The 25,881-nt window shown below is 42.3% G+C and overlaps 1 protein-coding gene across 11 annotated transcripts in view; it reads left to right on the top strand.

The window, feature by feature from the left end:
* huwe1 (HECT, UBA and WWE domain containing E3 ubiquitin protein ligase 1) overlaps nt 1-25,881 on the top strand; it is a 50,089-nt gene that overhangs the window by 19,786 nt on the left and 4,422 nt on the right. For 7 of the 11 annotated variants that reach the window (XM_063464463.1, XM_063464466.1, XM_063464464.1 and 4 more), the window contains 40 exons: nt 2,080-2,317; nt 2,640-2,987; nt 3,685-3,807; nt 3,919-4,014; nt 4,136-4,405; nt 4,719-4,871; nt 6,426-6,553; nt 6,683-6,764; nt 7,227-7,403; nt 7,508-8,059; nt 8,185-8,380; nt 8,502-8,669; nt 8,772-8,920; nt 9,021-9,087; nt 9,269-9,492; nt 9,581-9,792; nt 9,918-10,100; nt 10,315-10,487; nt 10,567-10,706; nt 10,888-10,963; nt 11,227-11,325; nt 14,681-14,808; nt 14,891-15,050; nt 15,444-15,672; nt 15,785-15,963; nt 16,054-16,143; nt 16,592-16,752; nt 16,880-16,922; nt 17,746-18,111; nt 18,295-18,505; nt 18,835-18,959; nt 20,067-20,287; nt 20,418-20,809; nt 20,932-21,592; nt 21,709-22,423; nt 22,557-22,645; nt 23,902-24,058; nt 24,179-24,311; nt 24,465-24,667; nt 24,772-25,007. In XM_063464463.1, coding sequence (XP_063320533.1) covers nt 2,080-2,317; nt 2,640-2,987; nt 3,685-3,807; nt 3,919-4,014; nt 4,136-4,405; nt 4,719-4,871; nt 6,426-6,553; nt 6,683-6,764; nt 7,227-7,403; nt 7,508-8,059; nt 8,185-8,380; nt 8,502-8,669; nt 8,772-8,920; nt 9,021-9,087; nt 9,269-9,492; nt 9,581-9,792; nt 9,918-10,100; nt 10,315-10,487; nt 10,567-10,706; nt 10,888-10,963; nt 11,227-11,325; nt 14,681-14,808; nt 14,891-15,050; nt 15,444-15,672; nt 15,785-15,963; nt 16,054-16,143; nt 16,592-16,752; nt 16,880-16,922; nt 17,746-18,111; nt 18,295-18,505; nt 18,835-18,959; nt 20,067-20,287; nt 20,418-20,809; nt 20,932-21,592; nt 21,709-22,423; nt 22,557-22,645; nt 23,902-24,058; nt 24,179-24,311; nt 24,465-24,667; nt 24,772-25,007 — 8,353 coding nt within the window. The remainder of the gene's footprint in view (nt 1-2,079; nt 2,318-2,639; nt 2,988-3,684; nt 3,808-3,918; nt 4,015-4,135; nt 4,406-4,718; nt 4,872-6,425; nt 6,554-6,682; nt 6,765-7,226; nt 7,404-7,507; nt 8,060-8,184; nt 8,381-8,501; nt 8,670-8,771; nt 8,921-9,020; nt 9,088-9,268; nt 9,493-9,580; nt 9,793-9,917; nt 10,101-10,314; nt 10,488-10,566; nt 10,707-10,887; nt 10,964-11,226; nt 11,326-14,680; nt 14,809-14,890; nt 15,051-15,443; nt 15,673-15,784; nt 15,964-16,053; nt 16,144-16,591; nt 16,753-16,879; nt 16,923-17,745; nt 18,112-18,294; nt 18,506-18,834; nt 18,960-20,066; nt 20,288-20,417; nt 20,810-20,931; nt 21,593-21,708; nt 22,424-22,556; nt 22,646-23,901; nt 24,059-24,178; nt 24,312-24,464; nt 24,668-24,771; nt 25,008-25,881) is intronic. The other 4 variants (XM_063464469.1, XM_063464467.1, XM_063464465.1 and 1 more) reach the window with 3 other exon arrangements.

Raw genomic sequence — 25,881 nt, 5'->3', positions numbered from 1 at the left:
GCAAAAATAGAAATGGTATGTTGTTTGTGATGAGAAGCTTATTTTAACATGCAGTGAAATTCTTGCCACAAGTTGGGCCCTTTTCTTTAAAGAACACGAGTACCTCGTTGTTTGTAGGACTGCTGTTTATGGAAGTGGGTGACTCTTGTGTGTTAAAAGACCACCGCGTAGCTGCAGCCAGCAGCCACAAGGCCTTTATTAGTGTTTTTGAAAATTCTCATAGAATTCTTGAAATAAATGGTTGTCCCCCGCCATTTGTGATGCAGGTTTTCTTCATCTCTAAAATTATGCATTCATTTTTTTGAAACTTTCTAAAGGCATTTGGCCTCTGCTACTTTACGTTCTACTTGACACTCCTTCTCACTGACCTGATCGCTAATTATGCAGATAAAGCTTTACTTCAATTAAGACCATACATATTCATTAAAATTTAATCCTAGTTTCGTGATCTATCCCCACATCCATTTTTCTTAACCGCTTGTCCAATTTAGGGTTACAGGGGGCTGAATCAGTTGTCGTAATGCGAGAGGCAGAATGCACTGTGGACAGTTCACCACTCTATCGCAGGGCTAATAGAGAAACAGACACTCATTCACACTTAGATTCACAGCTACAGCCAGTTTAGTATCGCCAGTTAACCTAACGTCCATGTCTTTGGACTATGGGAGGAAGCCAGCGTACCCAGAGAGAACCGACACAGGTACAGGGAGAACATGCAAGTTTATGTAGAAAGGCCTTAGATGGCCAATGAATATGAATCCAAAACTTTGCTGTCAGGTGATGGTGCTAACCCAGGGGTCAGCAACCTTTAACACCGAAAGAGCCATTTGGACTCGGTTTCCACGCAACAGAAAACACTGGAAGCCGCAAATACTTTTTGACATCTAAAATGAAGATAACACTGTATATATTGTTTTTTACCTTTTATGCTTTGTGTGAACAACTAAGGTGTGTTGCTTATGAAATCCATGAAGTGCTACAGAGAAAATTACATTTTATTTATGTAATTAACACATTTTGAACTCTTAAAGAAATATAACAAAAGGAAAGACACCCTGCTGAACTAAAATGATCCATGTAGCAAACAAAAACTGTTATATCGCCTTTGGCCTTTTGGAGCCTTGACCTGACTTTTAAAAAAAAATAATTGGAAAAAAAAGCACTATACTGCTAAAAAATGAAAAATAGATATTTGCAAAATTCTGCCTAAATATGTATTTTACCTGGCTAATGTGTGTGGCGGGGCGTGGTCTGCAGCGCCGCTGCAGGGGAGGCGGACGCACCTGAGCGGCACCCGCAATCACGCCTCGCCGCCTTTACGTCTGTGCTATCTATCCTGCTGTGTTGTTGTTGGTGTGTGTCAGACTGTGAGCTGAAAAGCTACAGCCGGTTGTATGCGTCAGCAACCGTGTGTGAAAAGTGGTCAATAAAGAGATGCTGAAAAGCATGTTCATGGAAACATCGTCGGGTCTGCCGTGATATGTTTACAATAGGACTTCTGGTCCCGAACCTCTGCGCACAGCGTCTGCAAATCGGGGCTTTCATCTTTACGCAGGACTGTAAGCTGTCATCTGTGAGGCGTGAGCGGTGTTTGTTTTTAACATAGTTCACGGTGGAGAATAGCTGCTGACATAATGTGGATCCGAAGATCCATAATTGGGGTTGAAAGTCTCAATAAATGCACGGTGTTTCGGTGGGTATACCGGCTTCCGCGAGTGTGACGCTTATTTTGAGCGATGAAAAAATAATAGAATATAATTTTATTTTTATATTTCAATATCACAATAATCTTCCAATTTAGAACTACAAGTTAAAGAAGAACTAACATAAATAAAATACACTTCAGCTAAATACTTCTAATTTATTTTCCCAAACCACGCGGAGCCGCACTATAAGGACTAAAGAGCCGCAGGTTGCCGACCCCTGTGCTAACCAATATACCACCGTCACTCATGTTTCATTTTTTCAATAATTACAGACATCATTTGTTTGCCCATCCCCCCCAAAATATTATTTTGACATTTACTTAGTTTAATTGGTTGAGTTTTTTTTTTTGTTTTTTTTTTTTGTTTTTAACAGGACATTTAACTGGGCACTGTCAATGGGAGGGAAGGTACCTGTATCTGAGGGTCTGGAGCATGCTGATCTACCAGATGGGACAGGGGAGTTCCTGGATGCCTGGTTAATGCTGGTGGAGAAGATGGTGAATCCAAGCACTGTGCTGGACTCACCCCATTCCTTGCCAGCTAAAATGCCTGGAGTTACACCCACCATGCCACAGTTCAGTGCCCTAAGGTTCCTTATTGTCACCCAGAAGGTCAGTATTAACTAAAATAACCAATTTCTAAGTGATTTCTAAGAGATTTTGTCTTTTGAAAAGATGGAAGAGATGAGCATTTATCCCTGTGTTTTCAAAAACAGTTGCTCAGTTGTATTTCTGCATTTTTAGTACTGTGTGGAGAAACATGAAAAGGATTGTAACAAATGTCCATGATCTTCATGCCCCCTAGAAATTCTTTATACTGTATTTATTTTTTTGTAGGCTTTAAATATGGTAGAATTTTTTATTTATTTTTTTGTATTAATCTACGGATTCTGTTGGTGTTTTATTATTGTAACACAGTTTCTCTTTCATAAAGGCTGCATTCAGCTGCATTCGCAATCTGTGGAATCGGAAGCCACTGAAGGTGTATGGGGGTAGGATGGCTGAATCCATGTTGGCTATTCTCTGCCACATACTAAGAGGAGAGCCTGTTATTCAGGAGCGCCTGGCAAAAGAGAGGGAGGGAACAGTGCGCCCAGATGATGAGGGAACCTCTGCCGGTTCGTTGGGACCTGGCACGGCTCCAGGAGCATCTTCATCAAGTGGAGAGGCACCACCAGTGAGTGGATCAACTTCTGGAGGGCCAACAGGAGGATCAGCTGATGATTCTACCAATTCTACGCCTCGCCGCGAGCCCCAAGTTAACCAGGCTCAGCTAACACAGGTATGTAGGGAAAGCTGTGGCAAATAGATCTTTCTCACCTGATTTTAGTCACAGTTTGGGGGACTGCCTCAGGAAGGGCATTTGGTGTAAAAATCTACCAGCTCAAAATATGTGGAACTTCTCACTGTAGTGATAGATACTTTTTATTTTTTGGTTTGTTTGTTTTTCATAAGTTGTCTGATGTAACATTATTCCATTATATAACATTATTCCAGCAGCAATATTTTTTTTAGCTTGTTATGCTAGTGCTGCAGGTAGATGTGAGAGTACAGGTTAACTGCGTAATTTTATATCTAGATGCCGATGATTCTGGGTTTAGGAAATGTTACATCACCACCCCCACCCTGCAGCCAGAGAAAGGGAGAAATTGAGAAAAAACTTGGAGAGAGTAAGGAAATAAAGGAAAGAGTCATATTGAAGAAAAAAATAAGGACTTGAGAGACAAATTTCAGTGCTATAATAATAGTGTTGGGACAAGGTTTGGTTGGGGGTTTGAGAGAGATTAGAGAGATAATTTATAGAGGCCTCTGTCATGTTTCAGAAAGAATGACTTACATGACTTTTTTTTTTTCTTCAGCATGCAAACTAGTTTGCTATCACTCACCTTATGTGACATTGTTATGTAACGTCCTTTTGTAGTTTCTTTTTTCACAACCTCATCTCTCTCTGCGTCTTTCTGTCGTGTGTGGTGTTCCAGCTGATGGATATGGGTTTCTCAAGAGAACATGCCATGGAGGCTCTACTGAACACCAGCACCATGGAGCAGGCCACCGAGTACCTCCTTACACACCCTCCTCCACTTCTTGGTGGAGCAGTAAGAGTAAGCTTCATACACAAACACACACACACACACACACACGCAGTACTTTAGTCCTTTACAATGTTTGAGAGAGACTTGGGTAGCTAACATTGTTGCTCTTATTCCATCTAGGATCTAACTATGTCCGAAGAAGACCAGATGATGAGAGCAATTGCCATGTCACTCGGGCAAGAGGTTAGCATGGAGCAGCGCTCCGACTCTCCTGAGGTGTGTTTCTTTTTTCAAGAAAAAAGCGTAGTGTAAAACATTTTTTGCTAATTGAAACTGAATGAAGGATTAGTTTACTGTTTAGCTAAATAACTGTTGATCGTTGGTGTGTCTCCTTTAGGAAGCAGCACGACGGCGAGAGGAGGAGGACAGAAGAGCCAGGGAACGGGCAGAAGAGGAGGAGGCACGATGCTTGGAGCGTTTCATGGAGGCTGAGCCACTGGACCCCCAGGAGCTACATGCCTTCACTGACACCATGCTGCCTGGCTGCTTCCATCTTTTGGATGAGCTACCTGACACAGTCTACCGACTGTGCGACCTGCTAATGACTGCCATAAAGAGAAGTGGCCCTGAATACAGGGATCTCATCCTTGGCCAAGTTGTCCAACAGGTCAGTAGATGTTAATGCTGTAGCCTGCTCTACAAGTTTATTTAAATTTAAAATGCAGGTTTTTCATGGACTTGAAAAAGGTAGGCAAGTCTCTTACTTTGAACCTTCTCAGGTGGAATGTTGTTAGTACATTTTGAATGCAGGTAAGGCAGTAATGCAGTTCCTAAGCACCTCTGTACATTTGAAAGATGTGATTGTCGTCACTTCTTTTAAAAAAGAAAAAAAGAAAAAGAAAAGTTAAGCATCATAGTGACCCTAACAATAGCCGTTTGTAAACTTGTTATAAGCCTGATTGTTGACATGTTGTGTGTAGGTGTGGGAGGCAGCAGACGTGCTGATCAAAGCAGCTGAGCCGCTGACTACCAGTGACACAAAGACGGTGTCTGAGTGGACCAGGCAGATGGCCACACTGCCCCAGGCCTCCAAGCTGGCAACACGAATTCTGCTGCTCACGCTGCTCTTTGAGGTACCAGAATTTTAGGTTCTTGTCATAGAATGTTTATCCATACAGTGCATTTGAAAAGTGTTAGGCCCGCTTAAGGTTTCTACATTTTGGATTATTACAGACTCCTTAATCAATTCTTTGCTACAAATGTTTTATTTGAAAATGGCAGAAATTCCAATTACAGAAGCATTTTTACACTTTAACACCATATGGTCTTTAAGTATTTCTTAAACTGGATTGAAGAAGACGTGCGCCTAAGTGAATTCATTGGACAGAATTGGGAAAGGCACACCTTGTTATGGAAAACCTCAGTTTAATGGTTTATGTAAGTGAAAAGGAATCCATTAGGTTGAGAGACCTGCAAGATTAGATTATCTCTAGGCACAGATCTGGGCAAGGATAGAAATACATTTTTGCAGTATTTAATTATCCTAAGGCACAGTAGGCTCATTCATTTTTAAATGAAGGAAGCAACCACCACTACCAAAAACAACCAAAGCCCCAGTGGCCACTGAATATTAATCCAAAGTTCCTTTATGGATGAATATGGATGAAAAATGTATTGGATGACAACCATTGGCTAGAGCATTCCACCATTCAAGCCTTTATGGTATAGTAGTCACACGGGCATGATTCCTCAATGAAAGGCAAATGCCAGCAAATTCGTCTTTCACACAATATAAAGATTGAACTCTTGCCACATTTCAGATTTTGTGTTTGTGAGTCACACTTCATTAAAGTGAAACAAAACATAGATAATGTAATCTTAGGTAATACCATTCCACAAAAAACCCCCATAATACTATCCTTACAGTGACACAGATTGAGTGCATCATTACGCTTTGGGAATGATGTTTTTAGGGAGGATTTTTAGAGACAAAATGGCTGTGCTTGTGCAATGCTTACAGGAATAGGAGACACTTGGAAAAGGAACGTGGGCCGAGGTTATAGGACCGTTCCCAAGAATATTATTTTGTTTTTGTTCTTTTGGGGGGGCTGTCCATGTTACAAAAGTGCTTTTACCAAGTACTAAGTTGCGGCGGCATTTATGTACACGGTTTTTTTCTTTTGTTTAAATGGATTAGGAGGAAGTTCTGAGACTAGGTAAGATTGTTTTTCTAGTGTGCTTCACTATGTCTGAGAGTTCAGACTCCTTTTTCCTCGTCCTCTCACTCTCTGTACTTCATGCACACAGTGATTGTTGAAAAGCACAAAGAGTTTGATGAATTCATGAATTTTTTTTTCTCCATCAAATTGAGGCATATTTTGGAAGACAGGACACATTGTCCTCTCATGTACCTTTTATAGCGCCACATACAAACAGCAATTTTTCATAGAGGAAGCATTACAGTTTCACGCTTTGGTGCGGCTACAAATCATGCAACATGCACACTGTGCCCCAGTTCATCTGAAGTGAACCAGGGCAGGGTATGCACAGTGTCCTTAAGTCCTTTGTACACCTTAAGATGAGTCTGAACAGTAATGTTGAAATCTTATAAGGGTTTGAGTAGACAAATGAAGTGTCGCTGATTACCTATGCATCTCATGGAATTACTTGTTTTCGTTTTTCTGTAGGAACTAAAGCTGCTGGGTGCCAGAGTTATTGAGAACAGTGGAATTCTTGATTTGCTCATAAAGCTGCTCGAGGTTGTGCAGCCTTGTCTGCAAGCAGCTAAAGAACACAAAGACATCCAGACACCGAAGTGAGTTTTGCACACCCCTACAAAGATCTTATCACTTGCAAATATGACACCAGCTTTTCATCATCATAGCACTGATATGTTTTTGTGATGAATTTATTTATGATTAAAAAGCTTGACTTTTTTCTGCAGATGGATCACACCAGTGCTGTTGATCATTGATTTCTATGAAAAGATGGCAGTCTCTTCAAAGCGCCGGGAACAAATGAACAAGGTAAAAAATAATAAAAAAACAAAACAAACAACAACACAAAGCCAAAACAAAATGTAAAAAACACAGCTACAAATTATAGTAGTGAAGTAAAAAATGAAATGATCGGCCTTGGCACAGCAATAAAAACGAGTATATATGAGGAGGGTAAGGGTGGGGGGAAGAGCAGCATTTTGCTTGTATACATATTGATTACTCTTGGATTTCTTTATTAGAGTCTTGTGTAGAATTAGCTATAACTATACACAAAGGTATTTTTACAGGTAGTGAGTGTATAGGAATTGGACAAAATGTATGTAATCCTGTACAAACCTTTATCCACAAATACTGATTTAAGTTGTTTTGTTTGTTTGTTTTTAAATTTATATCAAGATTTCTTGCATAAACTTTGTTGGAGGGTATTTGTGTTATTCTGCTACACCTCTCTTGTACAGTTATGAACAATTTGTCTTGGTTGCCTTCTAGTATTTGCAGCCAAATGGGAATAACTGGCGATGGTTTGATGACCGCTCAGGCCGTTGGTGCAGCTACAGTGCTTCCAACAACAGTACCATTGATTCAGCATGGAGGGCTGGAGAGAGCAGTGTCCGCTTCACAGCTGGACGGCGGAGATACACTGTGCAGTTTAACACCATGGTGCAGGTATACATATTCCTTTTGTATTTTTCCAGAGAATATCCCTTTTAAGGTTAATTGTGTTAATAGACTTGGCTGGTTCCCTTTTCTAACACAACTTTATTGGGCAGGTAAATGAAGAGACTGGTAATAGGAGGCCAGTTATGCTCACTCTTCAGAAAGTGCCTCGCATCCCCAAGCCTTCCAAAACTGGTAGTGTTACTGATTCTGAGCGAGAGGAGAGCGACCGGGGCAAAGTGGAAGAAAGCCAGAGTGATTTAGATTCGGGAACAGCAGTGGAGATGAACGCTCCTAAGGATGATTCCAGCCAGCTGAAGGAGGCAACATCTGGCCCCTCATCTTCCCTGGAGTCTGACTACTCTCAGGGATCTGATATTGTTGTGCAAGGCCTAACTGAGGACATGACCACTGTTCTTATTCGGGCCTGTGTCAGTATGATTAGTGTCCCTGTGGACCCAGACACCCTTCATGCTACACTGCGCCTCTGTTTGCGCCTTACACGCAATCACCACTATGCAATGATGTTTGCTGAGCTGAAGAGCACACGGATGATTTTGGGGTTGACACAGAGCTCTGGCTTCAATGGCTTCACACCACTGGTTACTCTGTTGTTCAGACACATCATAGAAGACCCAGCCACACTGCGACACACCATGGAGAAGGTAAATCTAGTTTCTTACTGAAACTTTAAATAAAACTCAATATGTGTAAAAGCTTCTGGTATTTAAACTATAGCATCATTTAAACTATATTGTCTAATAACATAAGCCAATTTTCGTTGAAATAGGTGGTGAGATCAGCAGTAACAAGTGGAGCAGGTAGTACCACATCAGGAGTAGTATCAGGCAGCCTTGGTTCCAGAGAAATCAATTATGTGCTTCGTGTCCTGGGGCCGGCTGCCTGCCGTAACCCTGAATGTTTTACTGAAACTGCTAGCAACTGTATCCGCATTGCTCTACCTGCACCTCGTGGAGCTGGCACCAGTAAGTGTGCAAACTTCTCCAATATGTGAAGTTTCTTTTTAAGTAAATTAAAAATAATTGAGCTATAATACACATTGCTTCCTGTAATATATGTTCCTTGCATACATTCTTTTTCCTCCAGCTTCTGACGATGAGTTTGAGAACCTTCGAATTAAGGGACCTAATGCTGTGCAGCTGGTGAAGACCACTCCTCTGAAACTATCACCATTACCACCGATCCCTGACACCATCAAAGAGGTCATCTATGACATGCTTAATGCTTTGGCTGCCTACCATGCTCCTGAAGAACGTAAGACATTTTAACAAGATATTGACTTGAGTAATTTTTGTGTAATTTGCACCAAAAGTCGTTTGAACATTTCGGGTATTAATGCATTTGTGTGCGTCTCAGCCGAGCGTCCAGAAGAACGTGCAGCAGCTGTACCCGGTGGTCAAGACCTTTGCCAGATTTTGCAGGATGTTGGTGATGATGTTTACCAGCAGTACCGGCTCACCCGTCAAGGAAGTGACTTTGACTCCCAGTCTGCATTCCATATCAACGTGAGTCTTCAGTGACATATAATCCTATTGTGCATGTGCACTGGAGTGTGCCATTTGTATCTGTTTCTAAGTTAATAATAAAACCATTTCTTCTTTTCAGACTCAAGTATTTGCTGCTGATGGAGGCGTTGCAGAGTCTTCCCAGTCTGGTACTCCACAAGGAGAAGGTGAGACTCAAAGCTCCTCTTAACACCTGCGAATAGAGAGTTTTCTTATTTTAAGTGCAAAATAAATCACAAGGCTGAAACATTGCCTCATGTGAACTCGGTGAACTTCACTGTGAACTCACTTCTTGTGAGTTCAGTTTTATACAAGGCATAACTTATTGTGTTATGCTAACTTCCTCAGCCTCCACACCAGAAGAAATGCGGGAAGAGAAGAAGGAGCAGGAGGGAGAGAAGGGTACCACTTCAGATGAGAGTAAAGCAGCTAAGGTCAAGGCAAGCAAACCTCTCATGCCTACTTCTACCATCCTGAGACTACTGGCTGAGCTAGTGCGCTCCTACGTGGGAATCGCCACGCTAATCGCCTCCTACTGTTATACAGCTGGGCAGTCTGAGCTCATTAAGGAGGTGGGTAGCTGAACAAACTCTTCTCAGCCATTCACACATTGTATTCTCAAGCCTCTCAACTCATTTTGACATGCATGTATCCTAACAGGATTGCAGTGTCCTAGCCTTTGTGCTCGACCACTTGCTGCCTCACACCCAGAACTCAGAGGACAAGGACACCCCAGCCTTGGCACGTCTTTTTCTAGCCAGCCTAGCAGCTGCTGGGACAGGCACTGATGCCCAGGTGTCCTTAGTGAATGAGGTAAAGGCTGCCCTAAGTCGAGCCCTAGCGATGCCAGAAGGTGCTGAAAAACATGCCAGGTAAATGGAATAAAAATGTCATACAACCCTGACTGTGTGTGGGGTTTTGTTGTTGTTGTTGTTTTTGTTTTTTCTAAATCTATGCCAACCCATTTTCTCTCATCTTGGCAAAACCTATTTTACAGGCTTCAGGCAGTGATGTGTATCATTAGCACCATCATGGAGTCATGCCCTTCGACATCCAGTTTCTATAGCACAGCAGCAGCCAAGACGCAACATAACGGCATGAACAACATTATAAGGCTCTTCCTTAAAAAAGGACTGGTCAATGACTTGGCACGTGTGCCACACAGCTTGGATTTGTCCAGGTATAAGATTAGCCTGAGAAACTTTTCCTGAAAAATTAGCCAGTAGTTATCTGGTTTACCAGTTAGTACTCATATAACTTAAGTTCACTTCTGTCATAATACATTTTTGTGAGTAGTTCTGTTTCAGAATCAAGTTGGTTTTTCAGCAGTTATTAATACTGAATAAATTAATCTGAAAGGGCTCCTTATTTTCCCTTTGTGTCCTTTGCTTTAGTCCCAACATGGCCAACACAGTGAATGCTGCCTTGAAGCCACTGGAAACTCTCTCACGAATTGTTAACCAGCCTAGCAGTCTCTTTGGGGGCAAGGGAGGCTCCAGCAAGAACAAGACTGAAAACGACCCTGTGGGCACTACCAGGGACAGCAACAGCAACACTCAGGACCAAGGTATCCATATGAGAGAGATGAAATGCTTTAATAGCCTACTTTTCAAATGTATGACGCTCATGTGGGCCATCTGTTGTAGGAGAGTCCGGTGAGGCAGAGCCAGTGGATGGCAGCCACAGGGTCCAAGGAACAGACACTGATCTGATGGATGGAGAAACCGAGGGAGACGCAGTGGTCATTGCTGGCCAGCCAGAGGTTCTTAGCACACAGGCTATGCAGGTAAATAATGTATTAACATTGCATTACACACAACGCACACAATAGCTCAAACTACACTCAGATCCCCTGATCTGTAACATTTGTAATTAAAGGTCAGAACATAAGTGTGTAGATACCCATTCATTTTGTGCACCATGTGAAGGCTGACTGTGTAGTTGTATATCATTTCCTTTCCATGCAGGTAGAGAATGAGTTGGTGGATCTGATTGATGAGCTGTTGGAGAGAGATGCTGGCACGGTCAACAGCACAATTATAGGTAGGCAACTGGATTCATTTCAGGGGTGACAGTGAGTGTTGCTGGGCAATGAAAAGTATGGAGCAGTTCTCTGCACTGCTTGTGATAACTTAACCTTTCCATAATAGGTGTAGGAAACAAATCAGTGCATTGAAGCACAAGCAGTATAATTTAGTTTAGTTTTCTTTTTTAATTATGTATGATTTCAGACTGAGTTCACTCTTGATTACAAACAGGCAGAACAGCCCAGAGCTGATGTAGCGTTTGTTTGTTCTGTTGATTAGTTGGACGCAGTGGTGAAGATGAATCGCAAGAGGACGTGTTGATGGATGAAGCCCCCTCCAATATTAGCCAAGCATCAACTCTTCAGGCCAACCGGGAAGGTACAACATTTTGACAAAATGAACAGTTATAGATATAACTTCTGTTCCCGTTCAGTCGATTCACTCGGTACAACACATAAGTATGGGATATCACGCCCCTGTGTGGAATGAGCTCTCGCAGCCCTGGGGCAAAGCGAGACCCTTGGTACGCCAGTGATATAGCTTCTATAATCCAGTGAGACAGTCCCTGTTTAGACAGAGCTCTACCTCCTGGCTGGATTAGCAAAGCAGACAAACAACTGGTCACATAAACGCACATTCTGAGTGCACTCAATGTTGGTATGTAGCACATGCATTGCACACAAAATGCATCCTCCTATGCTCCTTAGATGCAAAAGAAATGGAGCAAAAGCTCAGAAGCTGAAATTCCATTGAGCTATAAGCTGCAGGAATGACCTTTGGTAAATATACGGCATTCAGGCACAATATGATTTTGAAGCCATCAGGAGAGAACTGTGTGCAGGAGGGATGCACAGACAGAGCATGAAGGTCAGAAACCAAAGCGAAAAGCAATGCAGTCTTTTATATGAAAGAAATTTCACATACTCAACGGTTTCAAAAGGGGGGCAGCAAAGGGCTTCTAGCACCAAAGACAAGTCCCGTTCAGCGACACTGGACCTAACCATGGGTCTTTTTAAAAAAAAAAATTTTATGGCAAGAGGATGTGCACTTGGTGTCACCCCATCAAAGCCAATATAACAAGCAGATATAATTTCTAAATAAACCTTAATTGTAGAAAACGAAAGGGCCTTATCCAGCAGCTCCTTAAGTAATGTCAAAACATCCACAATAGAGCTTGTGGATCTATAACAGTCCTAGTGGTGATCATAGATGCCATCATGCCCAAAAACCATAGTATCATTTGGAAGTGTAGTCTACATATGAGCTGAAACTGAGCGAGGCTGCAATGAAACAAAGCCACTATGTGCTGCGACAAATGTGTGCGGCTGGAAAGCAAGCATATTTCCAAACCGAGGAAAGAAATCTGCTGAATCTCGGTTAGCGTTGGGTTGCTTAACTTAATCCCTGGTTCTTTTAAAACAGAGTGAGGTGTTTTTGAAAGTTCATAGAGAAACTCAATGACAGCTGTGTCGCTCTGGAGCAAGCGACAAGAGCCCAGTCATATAGATGAGCTAGGATGCGGACGCCCCTCTTTCTGAGGGGGGCTAACGATGATTCTGCACATTTGTTAGGAGGCACATTTGACTTGACCTTGTTATGGAGAGGTGTCAGTGGGCTGTTTGCAGGAACCAGCAACTCTAGCTCTCCCAGGCACATCGCCTGGTACGTCTGGAGCATAGTGACGGGGCTCATGACGCGGACAGTGCCAGCCTGAGCATGATAAATCTTGTTCAACTGCGATGCGGAAAATCTGCAGTGCTTGGACAGCAGAGTTGCAGGGTCACCGACACGATGGTTGTGGGACAGGGCCAGGGAAGACTCCATAGGAGGTGGGTTAACAAAGCCAGCCTCCTCAGCGCCTTCCAGCTCTATGTACTGTCAATAGTCATGCACAGTGACGCGTTTCCATGATGCGGTTAGCTTGGAGACGAATTCTGGGAACATGGCTAGTAGGGCTGGGCCATATTATACCGTTCACGGTAATACCGGTACAATGTTAGGCAACGATAAGAAAATGAAATATCGCGATAGAATATGGGTAAAACGCGCATGTGCAGTGCCTTTGTTTTCATACGCACATGGCCGATTGTTGAGTGAAACGGATGAACCAGAATTGGTTTGTAAAAATGCTGCAACTTCAGTGATGTGGAACTGGTTTGGTGTTTGTCCGTCAGATACACAACAAAGCACTTTTTTTTTTTTGTAGAACATGCAAGCGGGCCGTCGTTATTGCCGTATTTGTCGGACTAAGGTGCCCGTAAATCTTGGAGTAATCTGGGTCCTAAACTCCGTCAGCTTCAGGTCCCAAAGTCAAACGAACACTGCAGCGTCACTGAGAGTTAAAAACTGTCTAAATTCTTTCATCTTTAATAAAACGATCAGTATTGCTGCTTTACCAGGTGTAACTATGAAGTTTAACATCCAGGCATCCATGAAAACAGAATGTATTACATTTAACGGAGTTAGAAGTTAGCAGGAAGTTAGCTCGCTAGTTTCGCTAGTTACCTAAACATGATATAGCATGATCTGACTGAGATTTCTGAAAAAATTCAAACGTACAGCTCTGCTATCACTTCCAACATAAATGAAGACAGGAAACTAAACAGCAGTGACGTTTGTAGGGTTACTGAAGTTGGGCTAGCTGGTATATAATGATGTGCTACGTGATCGCTAGCGACACAGCTATGTTAGCATAACATAAACAGTGAAGCTGCAAGATGAATGCTTTTCCACTCGATAAAAGTTAACGTGAAGGTTCCTGATGGTTAGAGACAAATGCAATCGCATGGCAGGATGCTATAAATGGACCAAACTTCAGTCAGGAGAACAACTGAGATAATCCATCCACAATACCAGGTTAGTCATTAATATACTGCAACAACATGGAAATAGAGCAGCTGTGATGGAATACAGCATTAATGAATCAATGGTACAGAAGTGGAGGAAGCAAGAAGAATGAGTTGAATAAAGTTTGATTTATCTGACTGCTTTGTTTCGCTTAATGTTCCTTATAATCCCGTGCAAAATACATATTTGACTTTTTTATTTGGCACACTGCAGTTTAATGTTGCAAAGCACCTCTTTTTAACTTCAGTGGATATTATACATGGTTATGCTCTGGATATGTCAGCCCATTTCTATTGGAAATGCCTTTTGGTTACACTTTCAACAAGGAATTTGCATTTGCACTGTTAAATTTTTATATAGCTTTAATGCACATAAAAAAACAGCTTCTTGTTTAAGTGAAAATAAATGGATGGTGTTTTTTTGCGCTAGTAAAGTTGTGGAGTTGTATTTTGTCTCGCATTAATTATATCGTCAGTTATATCGTTATCGCAAATTTTCAAATGTATATCGTGATAAATATTTTTGGCCATATCGCCCTGCTCTAATGGCTAGCACCACCAGGGGCAGTTAAGCTAACTTCAAGCAGCAGACAACAGAGCTAACAAGCAGCAGCAAGCTGCAACTATGCAGAATTGTTTTAGCTAGGTGAAGAGCATAACAACTGATGGATGACTGTGATGTAAGGGGGTATATGTGCAGGCAGGGCCATGCACATGTCATCACAGGTCATTGTGTGCCTTTAAGGCGTGAATAAAGGTTTCTCTAGCTAGGACACGCGGGGGTGTGATATCTCATACTTATGTGTTGTACTGAGTGAATTGACTGAAAGGGAACACTGTTATTTGTTGAGATGTACATGTAAAGTGTTGACTGGCTCTTCCATCAGATTCCATGAACATCTTAGAACCAGAGGATGAGGAGCACACACAGGAGGAAGATTCTAGTGGCAGCAATGATGATGAAGACAGCCAAGATGAAGAGGAGGAAGAGGAAGAAGAGGAGGAGGAAGATCAGGTAGGGATTAATGCAGTGAAGCTCGTTAAAAAGCTTGATTTTTGTTTATGTTTAAGATTTATTTCCTGTACCATTTGTTAAGGATGATGAAGAAGGAGATGAGGATGATGATGATGAAGGTTCGGAGATGGAGTTGGACGAAGACTTCCCTGATATCAATGCTGCACCACACATTCGCTTTGAAAGGTTTGACAGGGATGATGACCTCATCATAGAGTTTGACAACATGTTCTCCAACAATGGTAAGCGGGATAATCTGATAGTTTTTGTAAGGTCACGTAGTTTTCACGCCCTTAATCCCAAAGGAGTCCTTTCTAAGCAAATCTATTTTTTATTTTATTTCTTTTCTGTAAAATTGAGCTTCCTGATTAACAGAAAAGCTTCAGTTTGATACACGTACTGATGTTTCTTGCAAAAACCACCAGTATGCAGAATAATAATAATTATACCTGTTGTGCTGCTACCAAAATGTTTAGCTCTACTAAGTGGTTCTGTTCAGTAGCTGGTTAAAAATAACAAATCATAAGATACAGAAAATGAATTTAAATAAGTTTTACTTTTCATGAACGTTTTTAGGTTTATGCTAGAGGTTTCTCCCTAATGTCTGCGTGCTGTGTTCTGTTTTTCTCTATCAGCTGACATCCCTCCTTCCCCAGGCAACATCCCTAGCTCCCACCCACTGATGGTGCGTCATGCTGACCACGGATCCCTCACCCTAGGTGTGGCAGGCACTAGCAGCCGCTTGGCGCAGGGCATGGGCCGCAGCCAGCGAACACTACGTCAGCTCACTGCCAACAGTGGACACACAATCCATGTCCACTACCCTCATAATCGTCAGCCCAACCCTCCACTTATCTTACAAAGGTTGAAACCATGTTTGTTTATGTGGCTCTATTAAGCAGCTCCTGTTTTAAACCAGCTTTCTTTGTCTGCCTGAACATTAAAAAGGCATTTCCTTCTTTTCTTTCTTCTTCAGACTGCTAGGTCCCAGTGCAGCAGCAGACATTTTACAGCTTTCCAGTTCTCTGCCTTTACAATCACGTGGTCGTGCCCGCCTTTTGGTTGGAAATGAGGATGTGCATATCATAGCTCGTTCTGATGATGAGTTATTGGACGACTTCTTCCATGAGCAGAGCAGTACTGGAGGTCAAGCGGGTATATATTACCATAGACTTCAGAGCATTGTAAGGGTCGGGTTTATTATTAACCTAAATGCGTAACATTTTTATCCTTTTGTTTCTTTAGGGACCCTCTCTAGCATTCCTACTGCCTTGACTAGATGGACTGATGAGTGCAAAGTGCTGGATGCAGAGAGTATGCACGACTGTGTTGCAGGTAAACTAGAGGTTTCTTTTCAGTGGTAGTAAGGTAGTCATATGATTAATGAAAACATTTTTATGACTTTTATGACTTCTTTTATTTATTGTGTGTATGTGTGTGTCATCTTTTTGGTACCTTCAGAAAATATTTATATTCCTGAGAACTGGACCATAAATAATTTGGATATGGTAGTCAAGTGGTTGGACATTCCCTGTTAATTTCAGACAAATCTATAGTTAGCATATAGGCTTTTTATTGCATTTTATTTAAAGACAGCAGTTCACATAGTTGTGATCTGATTTTTAGTGAGATGGTTAGAATTCATTACATTTTTTTGGTGACCAGTGAAAAACAAAATGTTTTAGTAACTTGACCAAAAATTAGTTTGACTTGGTGACATTTCACAAACCTTTTGAGTTTAAATTGAAAACTATTTTGATTTGAATGCCCCATCTGCTTTTAGTGGTTAAGGTGCCTATCCTGCAGCATCTGGAAAGTCTGCGAGATGAGGAATTGGAAGAGCGCAGAGAGAAGAGAAGGCGGCAGCTAGCTGAGGAGGAAGAGTCCAAACAGAATGAAAGGAGGGCCTCTGGAGCAGAACAGGCCAGAGAACAGAGCCTGCAGGTTAGCAGATGATTGCTGCCTGTGCATAAGGATGTATTTTCAGATACAATAGTGCATGCATTTTTGGTAGATGTACTCATGTTTTGTTTTTTTGTTTTTTTCTAACGTCAGCATTTTGTGTCCACAGGGTTCTGGATTGGGGACGGTTAATGGTGCAGAGAACACAGCAGGTACTGACATTTATAAAGATTTTGCTTTTGTTTCTGTTTTAATGTTAAATTCCTTGACCTATGTGGATTGGACAACCCAGAGGCAAGTGGCCAGCTTGCTGTGCGTGCTGTGGGATGAGGTAGTAGTTTGTATAGTTTTAGGATCACACCAGATCTGGGAGATAACTATACAGTCTACTGTCTTTCTTATGGCAACGCCATACCAGCTCGACATCTTCATTTGTTTCATAGGAGATGATCTCTTAACTCGTAAATTTTTTGAACTGAGAATTATTGCCGCTACATTGTTTTAAGAACCTTATTCTAAATATTTACATTTTTGATATACAACATGTATATCTTTTGTTCAATGTATTATTTTTATTGTCTGTGCTGTGGTGAGGTAGTAAGTTGTGTTGTTGTTGGGGATCAGGATTGTGCACCCCGTTAAGGAGATAACTATACAACTTACTGCCTTCCTCAGCAGAGGCCTTTGTCATCTGTTAAATAGCTATTCACCAGCTAATCACCACAATGTTATTTCTGACATTTCTGTGCCCTGATTTTTCTTTTTTGAATATTATTAACACCTTTTTTAAAAGGGTTTTAAAAAATTTTTGGAAGCAGTTGTGTGAATGGAAAATGTTTACTGTAATTACATATTTTTAACAGGAACATGTGCACAAGTAGCTGGCAGATATAGCAGAAAAGTGATATTAAGATGCAACAGTCATGTTGAGGCATTGTCAGATATGTAAATTGTTTTTAAGACTTGAATCTATTCAAATAAAAATAATTTAAACTGTCCCTTTTCTTCACACAAGTGTTTCTTTGAATATTGCAGAGGGTGAGCAGGCTCAGGGTGGTACTGTGTCATGTCTGGATCCACCCAGGGTTTCAGAGGGCTTCCTCACTGCCCCACCATCTGGAGAAGTCACTCCAACCACACCTGCTCCTCATGAACAGGCCTTAGTCTCGCTGGAGACTGCTATTAGTCAGCAGGTCCACCAACCAATAGCTGACCTTTTACTGGCTGAGTCGCATGCTAGCTCACTGGCTGCTCTGGCAGGGGCTGGCCTTCCACCCTTGTCGACAGCCGAGAGGCCAAACAGTGAAGCAGAGGCATCTCAGATGGAAATGTCCCCGGCACCTGCAATCGGTGAGAGAGTCGGAGGTGGTGGTGGAGGAACGTTGGATGAAGGCAGGGAAGGTAGACTAACTTTGAAAACTCTATTTATACAGACTGGCCAACAGTAAGGAAGCATATTTGTAATTTAAATAATGTTGTAGAAGCTATCATAACGCATAATGAAACCAAGGAATTCAGACGTAGTGCATTAAATGATCAGAGAACTTCTTAGCCCGAATGATAAGCTCTCTTTCCTTTTCACAGCCTCTCTAAGTCCAGACATTGTAGAGAACTCTGAGCCTGCAGCAGCTGGTGTGTCACAACTGGAAGGGTCACCAATGGATACCAGCAGCCCTGCCTCTGCCACCCAGGAAGAAGTTGCCCCCAACCCTGCCCAGCCCACCCAGCTTTCTCAGGAGCTGTCTGGAAGTGGGGAAAGTGGCCTGACTGACAGGCAAACTGATGCAGAAACTGGGTGGGTAGAAACTAGAAGTTCATTACTGACCAAGTCTCTGTTTAAAAGCAGTATATTCTGCCATTTGAACCTCTTGGACTGATGTTGAGGAAGTTTGACAGAAAACAAAATCACGGTCTATATGTATCTTTAAAATTGTTCCGACCTCAAACCTTAGGTAGGTACTTTATGAAACAAATACAGCTATTTCATGATTTTGTTAAATTTCCACATAGGATTCAAAAGGCATCTCATGCAGTTAGAACTTTGAGATCAATAGATATTGCACATAATTTTGATAGCAATAATAGTCTTTGTTTTGTTTTTTTTGTTTGTTTTAATATGTGCAGCTCTACTTCTGTTTCATCTCCTGGGGAAACTATGCCCAGGAGTGACAGTGCTGACAGCCAGTCTCAGGCCATCCAGGAAGAGCCCCTTCCCTCTACAAGCAATGAGGAGGAGGATCCACTTGCAGGTAAAGTACTCTGCAACTTCTGCAATTGTTAATATTTTTATGCTTTTGCAGGGTCAATGCCATTGTATTCTCTTATTGGCTTGGATGTCATGCCTCAGGAATACCTGAAGGAGATTTGATTACATTTGGGTTAAATGTTCACTTGGATGAATTGATGAGAATATGGTAGTCAGAGGTCCATGTTAACATTAACCTCACAAAAATGTTTTTGCCATATTACAGTCATTATGCTTACCTCAGACATATCAATAATTTGACGAAAGTTTTGACCTTTTATAGTATTTCTATCTTTGCTGGAGTAATTATAATGCTTTGCAAAAACTGTTCTGGTTGTTTTGTGACCATATTTCACATTTGGCCAGATACAGATTTTTGCTGCTGCTGCTCCTTGTTGATGGTAATCTTTTGTACCCTCTATTTAATTCCTGCCAAGTCTTCATTGAAACTTGAGATACTTGAATGTAAACAGCAATTTGGATGGTTAGTGGATATATGACTGAAGGGCAGAATCTCTGCGTATGCCACCGTCAGACTACGTGACATTTTTATCTGTTGTGATGGTTACTATGTCTGATTGGACAGCCATAAAATGTTGCATTTATTGATTGAGAGACAACAGATTATACATTGCTCCCCAATCAATCATGACTGCTATCATTTATGTGTGTGACGTCATTGGAAAGGAGTAACTGACTAGCATGTTTAAGATAAACAAAAAGTGGTAACCAAAATAGTTTGTGAAATGCTGGCTCCTATTTAATCCGTTTTAGTATTCCATCTAGCTGCTTTGTTGTTATCATTCTGGTTTGTCATGTTTATAGTATTACACAGCTTAGTGGTATGAAAAACATCAGTGTGTTTGTTTTGGTCAGGTGCCAAAAGTGATACAACCTTCATGGAAGAACCATAAAAATTCTAATGTGAAATTTTGGACATATCTTGCAAGATGAGCCCTTTTGTTGCCAACACAAACTTGATGCTTTACGTTGCCTGGATTGGACGCAGTCTGGCTGATATTCTGTAGTGAACCCTGCAATAATAAACTGTATAATATTAATTGAATTGTTTCATTTTGGGGGTTTGTTTTGTTCTATTTTATGATGGCAGGCATCAGCCTGCCAGAGGGTGTAGATCCCTCCTTCTTGGCAGCTCTTCCTGAGGACATCCGCCGAGAGGTGCTGCAGAATCAGCTTGGCATCAGACCACCCTCCCGTCCTCCAGCTGCTACAAGCTTGCCATCCTCTACTGCACCTGTATTGGGAGGGCCAGGGGTTACAGAGGTCAGCCCTGAATTCCTGGCAGCATTACCACCTGCCATCCAGGAGGAGGTGAGAAGTTATGGTTTTTTTGAAATTGCGTGAGTAAGCAAAATGCTTACTCATAGATATTTCAAACAAATCCTTAAAGAAGTCACTGACAATTGGTTCTATTTGCTAAGCATGCCATTGGTTGTCTTAGGTTCTTGCCCAGCAGCGAGCAGAGCAGCAGCGTAGGGAACTAGCCCAGCAGCCTCCCCAAGGAGACACACCTTTAGATCCCGTAACTTTCATCCAGACACTGCCATCAGAGCTCCGTCGCAGTGTTCTTGAAGACATGGAGGACAGTGTGTTGGCTGTCATGCCTCCAGACATTGCTGCTGAAGCTGCTGCATTACGTAGAGAGCAAGAGGCACGTCAGAGACAACTGATGCATGAAAGGCTTTTTGGTCATAGTTCGTCTTCAGCCCTCTCAGCCATCTTGCGCTCACCGGCCTTCACTAGCCGGTTAGGAAGCAATCGTGGCGTCCAGTACACCCGACTGGCTGTGCAGAGAGGAGGGACATTTCAGATGGGTGGAGGAACAAACCACAGGTATAATAACAGTGATCTAATTTTTTGAAATGTTTTCCTTTTTAAATAAAATGTCGGTTTGGCATTTAGGAAATCTTACAGAAGTTTTGACAGGTGACATACTGTTACTACTTTTTCTTCAGACCATCCAGTTCAAGTGTCGACTCCCTGCTGCGCCTGCGTGGACGATTGCTTCTGGACCACGAGGCTTTGTCCTGCCTGCTGGTTTTGCTGTTTGTGGATGAACCGAAACTCAACACCAGCCGTCTGCACCGTGTGCTCAGGAACCTCTGCTACCATTCTCAGACACGTGGGTGGGTCATTCGCAGCCTGTTGTCAATCCTCCAACGAAGCAGTGAGAGTGAGGTATGCGTGGAGACCTCACGTCTAGAGGACTCTCGTGGCAAGAGGACCAGCCAGGGAAGCTGCGGAGGAAAAGGCACAGCCACCTCGTCCCTCTCCTCATCTTCATCATCTTCTTCTTCATCCCCAGCTTCCTCCTTAGAGTTATTGAACAGGGTGGAGTCTCGCAGTTCCAGTCAGCTTTCCTGGCTCTCTGTTTCTATGGATGCAGCCTTGGGTTGCCGAACAAACATTTTCCAGATTCAGCGAGCATCAGGTAGGAAGCATGCTGACAGGCATTCAGCTGGAGGCTCTTCAAGTTCTGGGACATTGGGAGGTGTGTCAGCGGGTGCAACGAGTGTCACATGTGCTGGAGGTGGAGGCTCCACTGTTCACATCCACCCACAAGCTGCTCCAGTGGTCTGTCGACATGTGCTGGACACACTTATTCAGCTAGCCAAGGTGAGGGTTTAGCTATATTGATCTAAATCTTTTGTCCATTCTGTGTTCTAAGACTTGAAATGAAGTTGGTTACGCAAGTTATTCAGTGACCTTTTGTTTTTTCTTTTCTTCTGTAGGTGTTCCCCAGCCACTTCACGCAGCAGCGTTGTAAGGACTTGTCAGCTTCGTCTTCTGACCTAGACTCTCGTCTTTGTTCAGGCTCCTCAGGAGGAGGGGGTGGAGGTGGAGGCTCCAGGTCAGGGTCACAGTCTCAGAGCAACCCTAATGTCTCCAACACCCAGAACTCCCTGGGGTCTACTGCCTCTACCCTCCAGTCTCTAGGAATCTCCACTGATTTTTGGGACCTACTGGTCAAGCTTGACAACATGAATGTCAGCCGTAAGGGCAAAGCCTCAATGAAGACGGTGCCTCTAGGTGGAAGTGCAGAGGCAGAGGGAGCCCAGTTCAGCTTAGAGACCTCTCCTCTAGGCCAGCTGATGAACATGTTGTCCCACCCTGTGATCAGACGGAGCTCCTTGCTCACTGAAAAGCTGCTGCGCCTGCTCTCCCTCATATCCATTGCCCTCCCTGACAACAAGGCCACAGAGGTGCCTGCTGGACACCCAACTCCACAGGCTCCTAACCCCAACACGGCAACCAGCTCAGGAGCCACAGCCTCAGTCACAACACAAGGCACCGCCGCAGTGGGCGCTATGCAGTCCACTGTGGCAGGCCCAGGGGCTTCTGTAGGAGCTGTAGCCCAGGGTACATCCTCAGGGACAAGTATAGCAACCTCTCAGACATCCTCTACAACAATCTCTATACCCACGTCCACTGGAACAATCTCTACAGGTAGTGGTACTTTATTCCTGAATAAAATGTGATCAAATCTTAAATTTAAATCTTACAATGCAAGAGATTTTATTAGAAAATGTTCATTTTTATTAATGAAAATGTTTTTTGTTTTTGTTTTTTTTCAAAACAGGAAAACAGAGGGGTGCTGCTAGCAATACAGAGAGTGAAAAGTTGGCTTCCACTGGACTGACAGAAAAACAGCTTCAACTCTCTGTGGAGGTATGATGAAATGATTTAAAGAAATGTCGAGGGGTTTTGCTAGATATTTCTCTGAATAACTTCTAAGGGTCAATTAAGGCAAGCTTGTTGGTAAACTGAGTTAAGTTGAAGTCAGGATACATTTAGTTTTTGGGCTCAAAACTAAAATTCAGTAATATTTTGCATTAAGTAGCTCTAGATCATCAGGCATTTCAGTTTTTGAGGCAAGGACTTCAGATATTGAAAACACATTTTTCTTTTAATATCCTGTTAGTGGAAGAGTTGCCTGATGTTTGCGATTCTCTCTTGGCAGAGACACAAATGTTAAAACACATTGTAGGATGTTGTTTAAAAAAAAAAAGCCTGTCTTTTCTTTCCCAGTCTACAGTAAATTCTTCAGTAAAAATGTGTTTTAAGAAGTAACCAAAGTGCAGTGGTTTGTGTGTTAAACACTATTAGGGAAAAATAAAATGCTGGACTGCCAAATAAATTAACCAGACTACTTTGAGAATGTTGACTGTGTTTTCTTCATCCAGAATTAAGAGAAAACACCAAAGCTTATGTCTTTTAAGTCTTCAGTAGATTATTATGGATGGATAATATTACTTTATGTGATGAGGAAAAAAAATCAGAGCAGAAAAGGTTTTTTGTTTGTTTTTGTTTGTTTGTTTGTTTTTAAGTCAGATTACATACAAAATTAAAAAAAAGATCTTAACTCTCAACTCCTTTCTTGTCACATTTGTGCCAAAGGTTTTTTGGCATAATCGGTTTTTGGGTGAATGGGTGAATGAGGCAAGTTGTGTAAAGCGCTTTGAGTAGAAAAGTGCTATATAAGAACCAGTCCATTTACCAAATATATGTGTAAGCAGCCATCAAGGAAGTTTTAGTGCTGTCCTTGGGTGTTAGTGCTGGCCCAGCTGTTCAAGTAGGCCAGGGAACTGTACACAGCAATCGCACTTGTTAAATACATGCTTGGCTGCAGTATGGACAGATCACCTCATCTGGTTACGCCCTTATTGGTAGCTTTTTGTGTTTAGGAACATAAACAGCAGCTTGTTCATGACAGTGTATTCTTGGAACCTGGATTCATGCAGAAGTAATGCAGCATAACATGTTCGATATCATCGATAGTTTTAGGAAATTGTCTTACTGCTTGTTCATAAAGACATTTTAACAAATGAGATCATTAAGTCTTTATATATTTTTCTGTTCTTTGTTTTCAACATTTATTTTTGCAATGATGTGTTTTCACAAACGATTCTTTTCCTCTGCGAAAGGTGTTGACATCTCACTCGTGTTCAGAGGAAGGTCTGGAAGATGCAGCTAACATTCTGCTGCAGCTTTCTAGAGGAGACGCTTCCACCAGAGACACTGTACTCAGACTGCTGCTTAGCGGCGCAAGACATCTCGGATACACTCTTTGCAAACAGATCGGTAGGTTTTGGGGAAGAGCGTAGGTGCCAGTTCATATTCCTGTTTTCAGTAAAGTGCAGTTTTTTTTCTTTACAAACTTTTGGAACATTATTTCTTTCTTTTTTTCTTTCTTTTTTTTAGGGACATTACTGGCCGAGCTTAGAGAGTACAATTTGGAGCAGCAGAGACGGGCACAAGCTGATTCACATTCCCCTGACGCACCTCCCGAGGATTCCTCCATATCAGCTAGACTGAAGGGCAAGATGACAAGCAGGTTAGCTCATGACAATTCTCATCGGTCAGTGACATTATTTTGTCAGCACAGATGACATGCAGATTAGAAAAAAAAATTATACTCATTAACTTTGCATTGTAATGATGACTATAAACTCCTATGCCTTGTATGTGTCTGTTGATTGGGACACAGGTTTGACGGGTCAGAGAGTGTGGTGATTGTTGCGGCACAGAAGCGCACTCTTGGGGGACGTGAATTGCAGCTGCCTTGTATGAGCTCACTAACATCCAAGACATCGACACAGAAGTTTTTCTTGCGAGTGCTGCAGGTTATCATCCAGCTCCGTGAGGACACAAGGCGCGCCAACAAGAAGGCCAAACAGACAGGGCGTTTGGGTAAAAAACATGCTACATATGCAGTGCTTTCTTGGTTTTTGTGTACAATATAGTCATCGTGTCTCAATGATTAAAACCCCTTTCTTCCATTTGTGACTGGCAAGGCTCCACCAGTTTGGGCTCAGCAAGCAGCATCCAGGCTGCGGTGCGTCAGCTGGAGGCCGAGGCTGATGCCATCATCCAGATGGTGAGAGAGGGGCAACGGGCACGTCGGCTGCAACAGGCCCCCCCACCCACCGCCCCTTCTGCCTCTGCCGCCGTCGCTGCCGGATCCTCAATGGCTGCCCCCCATCCTCCTGCTGGGGCTGCTGCCCCTGTTGGCACGGCTGCTGCTGCCACGGTTAGCATGGGCTCCACTGACAGCAGGCATTCTTACTCACACAGTCAATCATCATTTTAATGCTTAAAAGTCATCATTGACTATGCGGTGTGACCTTCACAGTGAATTTATTCATACTTGGTGTGGTGGTAATCAAGATAAATACTATTAGTCATTTGCCTTGAATTTGCCTGTTTTGGATTTGGACATTTTAATCAATTAGCCAACCCATTAATTATATTGCATATGCCTTTAAAAATAGGAAACTCCAATTCTAACCTTTGTATTGGATTTAATTATTTGTAAACATATTACATTTTACATTCACCCTATAGTCTGCTACTTCAATTGATTTATGCATTGTGACATCTGCTTTGCTGCTATGATGAACATTGACAGCTCCAACAGAGAGACAGATGGGCCAGTGATTCATTGCACTCTTTATCATTCTTTGCATTGATGTAGTCTAGTTTTGATGGTGCCTAGATGTGAATGTGCTGCCTGCTCCAAATGGTTTGATTTGTTTCACTGAAGTTGTCTGTTTGCTGGCTGATGTTGCTTCATGCTTCTGGCCCACCCTCCCCTTCCTCCCTCCCTCCTTTCCTTCCTTACTCGCTGTGTCAGTGGATCATGGGAATGTCATTTTGCATGACAGTCTCAGTCAAGATTGAACACTATTGGGATGCTCTGATGTTCTTGGCCAATACTGTATCAAAAACAGACTGGATGAGTATATTCTGTATATACTGTTTAATTTTCAGCCTATTAAAAATGTAACCATAAATGTACCTAAATTTGTTATACAAAACAGATAAGTATTAGTCACTGCTCTATTGGCCAATAGCTCAGTTTCAGTAAACAAGATGATTATTGGCCAATAAATCTGTGCATCCCT

This window comes from Pelmatolapia mariae, linkage group LG20 (assembly GCF_036321145.2).
Source record: "Pelmatolapia mariae isolate MD_Pm_ZW linkage group LG20, Pm_UMD_F_2, whole genome shotgun sequence".
Classification (NCBI taxonomy): Eukaryota; Metazoa; Chordata; class Actinopteri; order Cichliformes; family Cichlidae; genus Pelmatolapia; species Pelmatolapia mariae.
This window is presented reverse-complemented; position numbering and strand designations above follow the sequence as displayed.